At 37.5% G+C, this 14,925-nt stretch overlaps 1 protein-coding gene across 5 annotated transcripts in view; it reads left to right on the top strand.

Annotated features, from left to right (window-relative positions):
• The window catches only part of SEC22A (SEC22 homolog A, vesicle trafficking protein), a 70,217-nt gene that overhangs the window by 32,318 nt on the left and 22,974 nt on the right, over positions 1 to 14,925 (top strand). For all 5 annotated transcript variants that reach the window (XM_074033293.1, XM_045385520.2, XM_074033292.1 and 2 more), the window contains one exon: positions 12,374 to 12,489. In XM_074033293.1, the coding sequence (XP_073889394.1) occupies positions 12,374 to 12,489 (116 nt within the window). The remainder of the gene's footprint in view (positions 1 to 12,373; positions 12,490 to 14,925) is intronic.

Genomic DNA, 14,925 nt, shown 5'->3' with positions numbered 1-14,925 from the left:
AAATGAAATTAAGAAAATCCTATATACTGAAAACTATAAAACATTGAAAGAAATTAAACAAGACCTAAATTAATGACAAGTAGTCTCATGTTCATGGATTGAAAAACAGTATTGTTTAAACGGTTGTACTTCCCAAATTGATAGATTCAGCACATTGTCTATAAAAATCCCAGCTTTTTTTTGTAGAAATTGACAAGATGATCCTAGAATTCATATGGAAATGCAAAGGATGGAGCATAGCCAAAATAATCTTGGAAAATCTTGGAAAAGTACAAAGTTGGAGGACTCACACTTTCAAACATACTACCAACCTGCAATTGTCATGACTGTGGTTCTAGTTTAAGGATAGATACATAGATCAATGGAGTAGAATTGAGAGTACAGAAGTAAACACATTATGGTTATTTAATTTTCGACAGTGATGCCAAGACAATGGTGAAATAATAGTCTTTTAGACAAATGGTGCTAGGACAATTAGGTAGCCACATGCAAAAGAATGAAGTTGGACCCCTACCTAAAAAAAAATATAGATTAATTAAAATGTATCCTTAAAATTAACAACAAAACTATACAACTCTTAGGATAAAACATACATATAAATCTTTCTGTAGTCTTGTATTAGGTTTTTAAGACTTGACACCAAAATCACAATGAAAAAAGAAAAAATACACCAGGCACAGTGGCTCGCACTTGTAATCCCAGCACTTTGGGAGGCCAACACGGGCAGATCACTTGGGCCCATGAGTTCAAGACCAGCATGGGCAACATGTTGAAACCTCGTCTCTACAAAAAATACAAAAATTATCCAGGCATAGTGGTGCACGCCTGTAGTCCCAGCTACTTAGGAGGCTGAGGTCGGAGGACGGCTTGAGGCTAGGAGGTGGAAGTTGCAGTGAGCTGAGATCGCACCAATGCAGTCCAGCCTGGGCAACAGCCAGACCTTGTCTCAAAAAACAAAAGAAAAAAATGGGCAAGGTGGACATCATCAAAACTAAAAACTTTTTTGGAGATAAGTTCTTACAATGTTGCCCAGGCTGGTCTCATGCTTGTGGGCTCAAAACAGTCCTCCCACCTCAGCCTCTAGAGTAGTCTGGATTACAGGTGTGTACTACTTCACCCAATTCAAAATTGAAAACGTTGTTCTTCAAATAACACTATTAAGAAAGTGAAAAGGCAACCCACAGAATGGGAGAAAATACTTGTAAATCATATGTCTGATGAGGAACTAGTATCTAAAATATGTAAGTACCTCTTACAACTAAACAATAAAAAGACATAGTCCAGTTTAAAAATGGAGAAAGGGGCCAGGCACGGTGGCTCAAGCCTGTAATCCCAGCACTTTGGGAGGCCGAGATGGGCAGATCACAAGGTCAGGAGATCGAGACCATCCTGGCTAACATAGTGAAATCCCATCTCTACTAAAAATACAAAAAATTAGCCGGGCGTGGTGACGGGCGCCTGTAGTCCCAGCTACTCGGGAGGCTGAGGCAGGAGAATGGCATAAACCCAGGAAGTGGAGCTTGCAGTGAGCTGAGATCCGGCCACTGCACTCCAGCCTGGGCGACAGAGCGAGACTCCGTCTCAAAAAAAAAAAAAAGGAGAAAGGATTGAACTAGGCATTTTTGTAAAGAATTTGTACAACTGGACAATTAACACATGAAATTGTTACATCATAGTCATTAGGGAAATACAAAGCAAAGTTACAAGGAGATGCCACTTCATACCTATTAGGATAGCTAAAATTAAAAAGATAGACAGTAACAAGCGTGGATGAGGATATAGAGAAATTGGAACCCCTGTACTTTGCCAGTGGGGTTGTAAAATTATGCAATCACTTTGGAAAACAGTTTGGAAGTTCCTCAAAAAGTTAAAAAGAGTTACCGTATAGTCCAGCAATTCTACTCTTAGTTATACCCCAGAGAAATGCAAACATATGTCCTCACAAAAATGTGTGTATGAATATAGCATTATGCAAAATAATTCATGAATAGCAGCATTATTCAAAGCCAAAAAGTGTGGACACCCAACTGTCCATCAACTGATGAGTGGATAAATAAAATGTTATATATCCATATAGTGTATTATTATTCAGCCATAAAAGGGAATAAAGTACTGATATATATAAAACAACATCTATGAATCTTAAAAACATTATGCTAAATGAAAGAAGTCAATCATACAAAGGTCACATATTAATCATTCTCTTTATATGAAATGTCCAGAATAGGCAAATCCGGAGAGACAGGAGCTAGAGGAATGGAGGGAAATAGGCAGTGACTACTACTAATAGGTACAAGGCTTCTTTTGGGGGTGATGAAAATATGGAATTAGGTATTTACGATTGTTGTACAACTCTGTGAGTATACGAAAAACTCCTGAATTGTGTATTTTAAAAGTATGAATTTTATTGAATATGGATTATATTTCAATTTTTAAAATCACTAATAAATTCAATTATTACTTTGAAGACTTCCAGTTCTAATAGTGATGGAGTAGGTAATTCAGATCACCAGTCCCACTGAGTACATGTAGAAAAGCTCAATGAAATGTATATATTCTATAGAATATATGTGTCTCATCTAATATAGAATTTAATCCTATATAATCTTCCTGATATCTCTGGAGATCCAACAAGATTTCTAAGAATTAGTGGGATACAGAGGAGGATGGAGGCCCAGGGAGATGAGCTCAGTGTTCAGAGCTACTTTTTCCTTTGGTGCTTTTACCCATTTTGGAGAGAGCAGTTGACAGATTACAGAACAGGGTCTGCCAAGATGGTGAACCTTATGAGCATCTCTCCAGCTTTGGTTTATGACCTCAGATTTTTTGCACCCTAGGAATATGGGTGAGCTTAGTTTTGAATCATACTGTTCTCTAAAATTGGAGTGAGGTGATTCCACTGTGCTAATTCTCCAAAGGTCCTGGCAGAAGCAATCAAATATCTTCCTTGGAAGAAGATAGTGTCATAAGCTTCAAATTATGTCTACAACAAGATTTTGAAAATAAAATGTTTAGCGAACAATCATAGATAATTAAGCACCTTAAGAGACTACACTACATGAGCAAAGATCATCAGAAACGCGCGCGCGCGCACATGCACACACACACACACACACACACGCACGCACGATCTGATAGAAACAATGGAAGCCAGAAGACAGCTTAATGATAACTTTGAAAGGATAAAAGAAAATAACTGCAAATGTAGAATTCTGTGCTTTACAAAAATATCCTCAAAGAATGCAGTGGCAAGAATAGATATCCGTGTATTTTTCCTGATCCTGATATTAGCAGCAAAAACATTCAGTCTCTAGGTTTTGCTGGTCATATGGCCTCTGCTGGTATAACACATGAAAGTAGCCATAGGTGTTACATAAAAGAATGAGTGAGGCTGTGAGGCAATAAAACTTTATTTACAAAAATAGGTGGTGAGCTAAATTTAGTCTGTGGGTCATAGTTTGCCAACCTGTGCTGTCTGCTAATCTCTGGCACAGAGTTGACATAACCTTGTGACAGTATGGTAAATATACTGATATCTTTATCAGATAAAAGTACAATGCTTCTGATTTTTCTCTGTTTATCAGGATAGAGAAAAATGTGTTACCAAATGAGTACCTACAGATCAGAGAATGAATTGTTTTGTTCTATAAGAAGACTGCATTTGGGAAAGCACATGCAGTTGAAACCTACAATAGTCTACTGTCATCCTCCAAGACACATCCATTTGGGAGACATACTGGAGAGTTAAATGGGAATATAATAGGAATTGCTACCTATATGTCTTTTAAGCCTTGGATGGTGGCACTGATCGCTGTAATTACCTTGATGATATTTGGGTTGGGGGAGCTCCAAAACTTCCATTGGCTCTTCCTTCTCTAACTCCATGGGTCTGAGAGTCAGTATTGCAAAAGATATCTGTTCATTAATATACACTAAGGATTCAGGAATGTAACCTAAATTAGGGGTGGGGGTCCAACCTGACTCACCAGGATGTGGACTCTATTAGAAACTCCATGTATCACCTGACTTCCATAAGTCCCCACCCTGACCCGCAGTAACATCCTGGATCACCAAACGTTAGACACTTGGAAAATGGGGAGAGTCTGGTATTTGTTACTGTTTTAAGGAAGAGGGGCCAGGTGCAGCGGTTCATGCCTGTAATCCCAGCACTTGAGGAGGTCAGGGTGGGAGGATGGCTTGAGCTTAAGAGTTTGAGACCAGCCTGGATAACAAAGCAAGACCCTGTTTCTACAAAAAATTAAAAGATTAGCTAGGCGTGGTGGCACGTGACTGTAGTCCCAGCTACTAGAAAGGCTGAGGCAGGAGGATTGCTTGAGCCTGAGAGGTTGAGGCTGCAGTGAGCCTTGATCAAGCCACTATACTCCAGCCTGGGTGACAGAGTGAGACCTTGTCTCAAAAAAAAAAGTTTTGAAAGCAACTCACAAGTAGAACTTAACTTTAGTTTTATTTTTGAGATGGGAGTCTTGCTCTGTCGCCCAGCAGGCTTGAGTGCAGTGGCGCAATCTCGGCCCGCTGCAACCTCCACCTCCCAGGTTCAAGCAATTCTTCTGCCTCAGCCTCCCGAGTAGCTGGGATTACAGGAGCATGCCACCATGCCTGGCTAATTTTTGTATTTTTAGTAGAGACAGGGTTTCACCATGTTGGCCACATCTTGTCTCTAACTCCTGACCTCATGATCTGCCAACCTTGGCCTCCCAAAGTGCTAGGATTGCAGGCGTTCACCACCGCGCCCAGCCTAGAACTTTTTTTAATATAACTTTAAATATACTTTTAATTCAGACCAAGCCTACATAATATTTTTTATAGTCCCCAAGTTAAAATATATGTTTATGTTTTGGAACTTCTAAATAAAACTATTCAGTTTATTTTAGAATCTGGTTAATAGTTACTTGATAAACATCATTTTTCAGGCTTTTCCTCCCTCTGTTACAGTACCTTACTCTCAATATCTTTTTTGTATTTCTTAGCTTTTTTCTCTTTCCGGTCTTTTGATCCTCTCCCCACAGTCTGGCATGAATGTTTTTATCTTGCCATACTTATCATGTTCTGAAGTCTACAGATGTTCATGGTTTTAAAATGTGAAATGAAGGGTACTGTGTTCTGCTTTTACTTCTTTTAAAACTGCTTATTATGGAAAATTTCAAAGTAAACAGAATAGTATAAATAAACAGAATGGTATGATTAACTCTCATGTACCCAACTATACCAACTATATCAACATTTTGCCATTCTTTTTTCATCTGTACTTCTACCTACTCCCCACTCATCCACTCAGTAATTTATTTCTACATTTTTTTCTTAAGGGAGATTTACATATATTAAAATGCACAAATCTTTGCTATGTCCACCCCGTTTTAAAGTATATGTTTCATTATTACTCAGGTATGGTGAGGAAGAGATGACTATCATAAAAAAGATAGTTATACTCACTGATCCCTAGAGAAGGGAGCACACAAGGATGTACCGATGTGGGTCAGGAGGAAAATGTGGGCAAGAACTTTTATTGTGGCTTTGGTGGTAAGGAATGGGTGAGGCAGGGTAAGGAGGTTTTAAGATTGGCTAGTTTGAATAATTTCAATGGACTCTGGGGCATAGGTTCTATCTCTAATTGTCTGATACCTGGCCCTGGGATGATTGGGATAGGGAAATAGCCCTGGGTGTGATGAGAGCCTTGTAGAAGAGTTGGTTGGTAGCGTGAGTCTGGATTGATTGGAATGCATATGAAAGGTGGACTCAGGCGAGTTGTTTGCCATCCCTAGGAATTAGCTATCCCTGAGAGAGGCAGTTCTTCCAGGGCTAGCAAGGCCCGAGAGGTCAAAGCATCAAAAATACAGAATAAAAAGACATGATTAATAAACGCCCTTATCACAATATAGGACATTTCCATCTCCCCCATAAAGTTTCTTTGTGTCCCTTTTCAGTCAATTTCCACCATCCTCTAGACAACCACTGTTTTTATTTTTTTCCACTGGAACTTTATTTTTTTCTAGAACTTTATATAAAAAAAGACTACATTATGTGACCATTGTGTTCAGCTTCTTTTGCACAGCAAAATGTTATACATACATGTTGCCTGTCTCAGTAATTTGTTCCTTTTTATTCCTGAGCAGTATTCCATTGTATGAATGTACCACAATTTGTTTGTTTATTCTCTTGCTGATGGACATAAACTTCAGTTTTTATTATTGTACATAAAGCTACTATGAACATTCATCCTTTTGTTGACATGTATTTTCATTTCCCTTGAGTAAATATTAGGAGTGGAATTGATAGGTCAAAAGGTTGCCTGTTTAACTCTAAGAAACTGCCAGTTTTCTGAAGTAGTTGTACCATTTTATTCCCAAAAAGCAATTTATAAGCATTTTGATTACTCCACATCTTCACCAATATTTAGTGTTGTTAGTCTTTTTACTTTTATGTTGTGCTTTAAAAAAGAAAACTTCATAAAACCCTAAATTTAGGGTTTAAACTGATAGAAACACTTCTGTCAGTTTCTCTGACACTTGTATATTTTTAATCTCTTTTATCATTTTCTAGATAATTTGTCAGTTGCCTGAAAATGCTGCTCTGTTTTGGCTAGTGCCCACAAGCCAAATAGATTTACTAATCTCTCTTTCTTACACACACACACACACCCCCACCCCTCATAATCCAACAGGTATTTATCATTTTTTTCTCTAAAGTATTATGCTAAATTTTGTGGAGGCACTTTTTAGAAATATAGTAAACACATTAACCGTACTCAGAATGGGAAAGGGAAATACAATCCAATAAGTAAAACACATAGTAGAATGTGATACATGCTCCAAAAGAGGTAAGAAGGAAGACACTTTCAGATCTTGGAGCCTTGAAGGATATGCATGATTTTTATAGATGGTGATGATAAAGAAGGGCTTCACTGATGAAAAGAATAGTGTGTTTTTGTGCCAGACTGTTAGTCTCATTCGGTCATACTTCAGTAATAAATTAGGCTCATTTAGATGGAACTGACCTGAAATTTCTCTCTTATCTTCCACAGACTGTTTCCCTAGGCATTTTGGGCATCTTTGAGATTTCTAAAGGTACTGTCTCTTTGAATCCTCATAGGACTATTCTGGGACTTGGCTTCATCAATTATTTTTCCTTTTTCTTGATTCTTCTATTTCATCTTCACTAAATTCTTTCATTCCACCTATGTATGTATTCAAGTCTGCCTCCCTCCCTCTGACATTGTAGGAGAAAAAAGAATTATTTTCTCAATCCTGTTATCTCTGTTAAGCTTTCATCCTGTTTTTCTCTCCTTTAACTTCAGTAGTATTCACTTAATGCTTCCACCTCTTAACATCACCAGTTGTTCAATCTCTTGCAATCTGAATTTGGTAAGGAAAATGTGGTTCATGTATACAGTGGAGTACTATTCAGCCGTAAAAAAGATGAGATCCAGTCATTTGCAACAGCATAGAGGGAACTGGAGATCTTTAAGTGAAATAAGCCAGGCACAGAAAGACAAACATTGCATGTTGTCACTTATTTGTGAGCTCTAAAAAGCCCGCAACCACTTTTCTGATTTTTTTTTTTTTTAAAGGAGAATTAACTAGCATCTCCTGGTCAGTAAGTCTAATACTTTTTACCTTAAGGTCAGATTTTTGTGGCCTATCTATAGCCACTGTTAGCCATGTGTTTCTTCTTGATGGTCTCTCCTTCCTAGGTTTCTCTTGATTCTCCTGCATCTGCCTTGCCTGACTCTTCTTCCATCCCTTCTGACAGTGTTTACCAAGGATTTCCCTTGGCCTGCTTCTTTCCTTGATCCTCATTTAAACCTTTCCCTTCAGCTGCACACCTCTTCTGCTTTTCCAACTCTACTGCTATTCCATTCTTCAGTTGCTTGTTAAACATGGCCCACCATCACCTCAAATATGATGTTTAAAATGTCCCCATTTTTTATCGAACTTAAGTTTCTTCCTGTGGATCTGTTGCTAAGTACCCTCATCTTTCCGATCACCTAGAGGTAAAACCTCAACATTTCTTTGAATTTTTTCCCCTTCTGTTTGCCACATCTAATTAGTTGCCAAGTCTAATAATTTTAACCTCCATGACATCTCATTTCTTTATTTTTCCCCATTTCTTTTTTTTTATTATTTAATTTTAGCTTTATTATTTAATGAACTCCCAAGCACTCAGATTCCCATTTCTACTGTGACTATTCTGATTCAGGCCCTGATTTCAGTCAGTCTTTTGCAGTGACTCTCCCACAAACTTCCTAATGTAGAATTGTAGAAAGAGCATGGGCTCTGCAGTCAGATAGACCTAAGTGCTAATTGTGAAGATGGTCCTTCTGGCTGTCTGACTTATAGAAACTTATTTAATCTTACTTTACAGATGAGAAAGTTTAGGCACAGAAAAATTAGTCATTCCAGTTCAGTCACAGAGAAGTTAGTCATTTCTACCTCATCAATGAAGTATGCAGTTCTGAAGGGTAAATGGGACAATGTGTGGTTAGTGAGAAGGTACTCAGAAAAATATTATTTCTCCCTCCCTTACTTTTGATCTCTTTACAACCCATTAATAGATTAATATTCTTTAAGTATAACCTTCATCATATGAGACTCTTGTTCTTCAGTGGTTCCGCATTGTCTAATTTTCCATAATTCTTAGCCTAGAATTGTATACTATCTATCAATTTGTGTCCACCTCCCTTTCTGACCTTATTTCTCCCCACTTTTCACAAATATCGCTTTGAACCAAACCAAACCACTAGCAATGCCCTATAGCAGAATGACTGAGAACATGAATTCCAGAAGCATCTAAATCCAGTTCATGTACTTACTTTGTGCCCTTGAGCAAATTATTTAATGTCCCTAAACGTTTCCTATTCTGGGGAAGGGGAGCAGGATAATTATAGTGCCTACTGCCTTGGGTTGTTGGAAGGATAAAGTGAGACCAAGTATATAGTGTTGAGAGCAGTCACTGTTGGTAGTAGTAGTAGTAGTAGTTGATGCTTTTGTTATTTGTTTCTCCCATTTCCATCTTCACATTCACGTTCTTTTCTCTGCATGGAATGCATTTCTTCTCCTTTGTACCTGACTACATTTTATCTATCTTCAAAGATCTTTCGTGGTTCTAGTCACCACCCTCCCCTTTATCTTTCAACTTCATCATTCCTTGCCTCTTTTAGCTTAGAATGCTTATTACCTTCATATCCTTATCTGTTTTATCTCTTTTATAAAAGACTAGAAGTGCCTTGAGGATGGAACATGTAATTCAATTTTTGTATCTTCTAAAGCATAGCATCTTACACAGAACCAGGCCAGAAAGTATTTACCGAATAAATATATTAATTTACTGAAACCAATAGCCCTTTGTTTCCAAGGGATTTATTCTTACTTCTTTAGGAACTTTTGCAGAGCCTCCATAAACCATTGGTACATTTTCAGAAACATTGAATTTTGTTATCAACATGCCATCCTTGGGTTCAAGAAGACTAAAGAAAAGACATTGTAGCAGAAGGCAATAATAACAAAAGCAAAACAAAACAAAAACTGACCAGGTGACACTGCTTTGGATTCAGCAAAATTATTGTTTTTCTACACTGGCTCTCATTTGTTACTGTTACAAATACTGTACACCAAATATTATAGTACCTAGAATAGTGCCAAATTAAGCATTTTTGGATAATAGTGGATCTAAAATCTGTTTTACTGAAGTAAAAAAAAATAGCATAAATAGCTAATACATTAAAATGTGGTTAATATCTAGTTCAGTTTGTTAAAATGAGAAATTATTCTTAAGGAGTGTCACCTTCTTATATTGTGGGCAGATGAAGTATTCTCTTGATAACTTCTCAAGGTACAAGCCACAGAACCTGGGAAGTGGGTGGGGGTGGAAGTGGGGGAATCTCTAGAATTTCTTCCCCACAGTGATTTAGCACAACGCCAGCCTGTCCTTCATCAAAGGTGTACTGTGTTCTTGTTAAAGGAGGCTTATGCTTTTTAAAGGCTTTTATGCCTTTAAATATTTTTGGTCATTTTGAAATAATTTATAAGTGATATACTATCATTATAAAGAGTGTTCTGAGGCTGAGGCAAATGTTAGAAATTTAAGAAATATTTAATTTACATATATGTATTTTTTATTTCTTAAATAGGTATTCATCAATACACTAAAATGGTAATATTTTTCCATTGAATAATGGCTACACCTTACTTGACTTAAAAAGCTAAGGTTTTTTTAGTTATAATACAGAATATTATTTGAGGTTTTTGGTAAGGTAAACTTGTTTTATATACTTTGGGGTGTGATTTATGTAACCTATTCATTTGCCAGGTGGTTTTATTCTTGAGACCTATATTAAGAATTTCCTTTTTTAGTACAGGCCAGTTCTCCCTTACTCACTACTGAAAAGGGGTGGGGAGGGAGGCTGCAAAACATAATTAATGTATAGACCAATTAGATAGATTTTTAAATTGTGAAATTTTTTTTTTTCTTTACTGATATAACACTTGGAAGCAATGTTGAATAGAGACATTTAATTTTCTATTGTCATAGTAAAAATCTCAAGGAAATTGAGAGCAGGCAGCTTGGGCACCAAAGAAGTTTAAGAAAATGTTATTTAAGCACTTTCTGCTGAACTAGGGGAATAAATACTTTTTTGTGATATGTGGATTCTTGTGTTTTTGTAACCGTTTAGGGAAGATGTTCTGCTGTAATGGCTGAATATAAGTTGCAGAGATTTAAGCCCGCCCTTATATTAATATTCCACCTCATTAACTTAATTGTTAGGGCGTTTACACTTCAGTGATTTAAATAAAATACTCTAAATGTGATTCTTTTGTCTTCTCTTTCCCTCTGTCTCCTGTTTGAGGTCTAGATGATTATGTATTTAGTTTTGTGTTTTCATGTAGACCCTGTTGTTCTATTAAGCGTAAGATGATGATGAAGGGAAGCTATTGTATAACTCTTATGCTGCTAAAGCCCTGGAAGATAAGGGAATGTATTTGTGAAAATAAAATGGTCACTTCTTCAGCTGGTGTTTTATCATTTTTACCTTCCAGTGTTATTCAGAGGACCAGGAACTTTATAGCTATAAGACTATTCTGTTTTGGAGTTCAGATTGCTGATTATATATGAGCTTTCACACATATCCAGTGATATAACCCTAGAACCCAGATAAGGGAAAGTTTTGTTTAAAAGTAAGCTATGTTTGTACTTAAAAATGTTTCCTAAGCATTTTCAGCAAAAGTAGGATTATTCGATGAATTTCCAAGCAAAGTCACCTTTACAAATACTTGCACCTACTTGCAAATAGTAGACATATTTATGCAGTAAGTTTTTTCTAAATGATTTGCTGCCAGTTGTGAGCATTCCTTAGCACTGTCTATCCCAAATGCAAGTTACATGTCTTTGTTAAAAATGTAGAGAAAGGCCAGATGCAATGTCTCATGCCTGTAATACCAGCACTTTGGGAGGCCAAGGCCAGAGGATCACTTGAGGCTGGGAGTTGAAGACCAGCCTGGACAACATAGTGAGGCCCTGTCTCTACAAAAAGAAAGACACATGCACACGTATGTTTATTGCGGCACTATTCACAGTAGCAAAGACTTGGAATCAACCCAAATGTCCATCAGTGACAGACTGGATTAAGAAAATGTGGCACATATACACCATGGAATACTATGCAGTCATAAAAAAGGATGAGTTTGTGTCCTTTGTAGGGACATGGATGCAGCTGGAAACCATCATTCTCAGCAAACTATCACAAGAACAGAAAACCAAATACCGCATGTTCTCACTCATAGGTGGAAATTGAACAATGAGATCACTTGGACACAGGAAGGGGAACATCACACACCGGGTCCTATTGTGGGGAGGGGAGTGGGGGGAGGGATAGCATTAGGAGATATACCTAATGTAAATGACGAGTTAATGGGTGCAGCACACCAACATGGCACATGTATACATATGTAACAAACCTGCACGTTGTGCACATGTAACCTAGAACTTAAAGTATAATAATAAAAAAGAAAGAAAAAATTAGCCAGGCACAGTGGCACATGCCTGTAATCGTAGAGAGTCGGGAATCTGAGGCACGAGGGTCACTTGAGCCCTGGAGTTTGAGGCTTGTAAGGGGCTGTGATCGTGACCCTGTCTCAAAAAAAAAAAAAAAAGAGAAAAGTTAATTTTTCAGGGAAATGAAGCTTTTATGTTGTCAAGCATTTTTCATTTTATAACAGTATTTAATTGTGAATATATGTTGTTAAATAATTCTATGAAGTATCTGTTTGACCCATTTAAGTTGAGCAGTGAATTTCTGTTTTACCTAAGTTCATTTGTGAGGTATTGGTGTTCATTTCTAACTATTTATTTTATTTTGCAGCTCACCAGCGACTGGAACCAGCAACTCTGTCAGGGATTGTAGGATTTATCCTTAGTCTTTTATGTGGAGCTCTGAATTTAATTCGAGGCTTTCATGCTATAGAAAGTCTCCTGCAGGTACTGTGCTATTTTTGCAATTTCAGGTGACTGTGCCTGTTCATTCTACTTGTTACATAATTGATTTAAATTGGATTGGGTATTAGTATAATTTACAGTGCAAGCTCAAAATCTGTGTTTTTTTTTTTATAGCTGCTTTAGCTTCCTTTCTTCTAAAAGCACTGGTTGGCTTCTTTGATTCCATCATCACATGTTTATTTATCATCTGCTCTTTAGGAGGCACTATAGGCACTCTGGGGACCCCAAGATGTGTGTGACATAGGCCTTGCAGTCTCCTAACTGAAAGTTGAACTGGGAAGGCAAGGAAGTAATTGCCAAATACACAGAGTTGGGAAGGGGGAGAGGTCAGTATAATCAGGATTGGAGAAGGAAGGTTTTGTGGAGGAGAGTTGAGCGGGCCCTGGAAAGATCTGACCAGACAGACAGCAGTGGAAGAATGAAGAGGGCACACATGGGCTGTGTTTGTACCACTTCTGCGTATTCCCTACTTAGTTCATCTGCTCCTTTTTCTTTTTTTTGTTAGTGGCTTCTTAAAACTTGAGCTTCCTGGAAAACCACAAATTTATTCAGATATTTCTAGCTATTTCATTTTCAAGTGGAGTTCTTTTCAGAAACTATAGCTATCAGAATATACTAATTTTTTCTCTTACACTTTTTGTAAACTTTTTGAAATTTTCTTCAAGGTTAGCACATTTGAGACTGCACAGCTTTCCTTTCCTGTATTTCTATTCACTTTCTCTGAAGAACTCTTGACACTCCCACATTATAAATCAGTCCTCTTTCGTTGGTCAGCATTAAGTACAGAATACCATTTGTAAAAATCCACTCAGCATACTTTATATTCTGTTTTTAAATTGCTGTTACTTTGGGGAACCCTCGGAGGGTATCTTTCTGCATCTGTTTAGCCATGTAAAGCCAACAGCAGATGACATCACAGGTTCCAGCAGCAGAGCTGTTCCTAAAGGATATGTTATGACTTCCTAATTCCTCTTCCAAACACCCTTTGCCTGCAGGTTAAAGCTCCTCTCCCCTTTTAGGCACAGGACAGCCAGCTGCCTTCCCTTGGCCTATTTCTTATCCACGTGCCAGGTCAGATTTATTCCAGCAGAAGGAGTTCGGTTTTCAGCTGTTTAGATTACCTAACAAAAAGAAGAAAGAAAGGCAATTTGGAGATTGCTGATAGAAAAAGCTTATAAATAAGATACTCTTTTTTTTTTTCTTTTTTCTTTTTTTTTGTACTCAACATAGTAGAAATAACGATAGTATAGGGGTGTGAAGAGTTGTTGGTGAAGCAGGCTTGGGCTTGGGTAGAGAAAATATTGACCACCGCAGAGCCTCACTATCTTTGACTTATAAAACAGTATACAAGTTATGGAACCTGGGGCTTAGACTGCATTACCTTTAAGTTAAAATTCAGACAAGGCTATTGTATTTCACAAAACCAGTTTAAGGGAACAGTAATTTATTTCAGCCACTCAGATCTTATATCCCTCCTCTTCTTGGGCTGATTTCTTTTTTTCTCCTCTGATTTAAAACTTAAAAACTGAGGAAAGTAGTATAAATTACAGCTTTTTGCTTTTGAGATACTGCAACAGGCTAAAGCCTACCTTGTTTCTTAATTGTTCCTTGTCTTCCCTCTGATCAGTAATGTCTCTGGCTCATTGCAATTGATAGAGTTTTAGGTTTCAGAAGAACAATAATCTGATTAATTACCACTTAAGTGTAACTGACTGACAGCTCTGAGATTTCTCAGCCTATTACATTTTTAAAAGACGACTTTACAGACCATGAATATAGATAGAAAATCCTCAACAAAATACTATCAAATTGTATCCAACAATGTGCAAAAATAATTAACACCACAACCAAGTAGAATTTATCCCAGGTATGCAGGGCTAGTCACTATTAGAAGCCAATTAATCCATCACATCAACAGGCTAAAGAAGAAAAATCACATGATCATATCAGTAGGTACAGAAAAAGCATTTGACAAAATCCAAACCCCATACATCATAAAATCTTGGAGCAAACTAGGAATAGAGGGAAACATCCTCAATTTGGTAAACAGCATCTATTGAAAGAACCTACAGCTAACATCATCTTTAATGGTGAGAAACTGATGCTTCCCCCTAAGACTAGGAACAGGGCAAGGATGTCCCTACTTACCACTCTGTCCAACGTCATACTGGAAGTTCTAGTTGATGCAATAAGATGAGAATAGGAAATAAAAGATATACAGATTAGGAAGGGAAAAATAAAGCTGTCTTTGTTTACAGATGATGTGACTGTATAATATTGTTGATTCTTTTTCTATGTAGAATATGCCCCATGTGTGCAGCACCACACCCAGCTGATTTTGTATTTTTAGTAGAGATGGGGTTTCACCATGTTGGTCAGGCTGGTCTCGAACTCCTGACCTCCAGTGATCCACCTGCC

The sequence above is a fragment of the Macaca fascicularis genome, chromosome 2 (genome assembly GCF_037993035.2).
Source record: "Macaca fascicularis isolate 582-1 chromosome 2, T2T-MFA8v1.1".
NCBI classification, from domain to species: Eukaryota; Metazoa; Chordata; class Mammalia; order Primates; family Cercopithecidae; genus Macaca; species Macaca fascicularis.
This window is presented reverse-complemented; position numbering and strand designations above follow the sequence as displayed.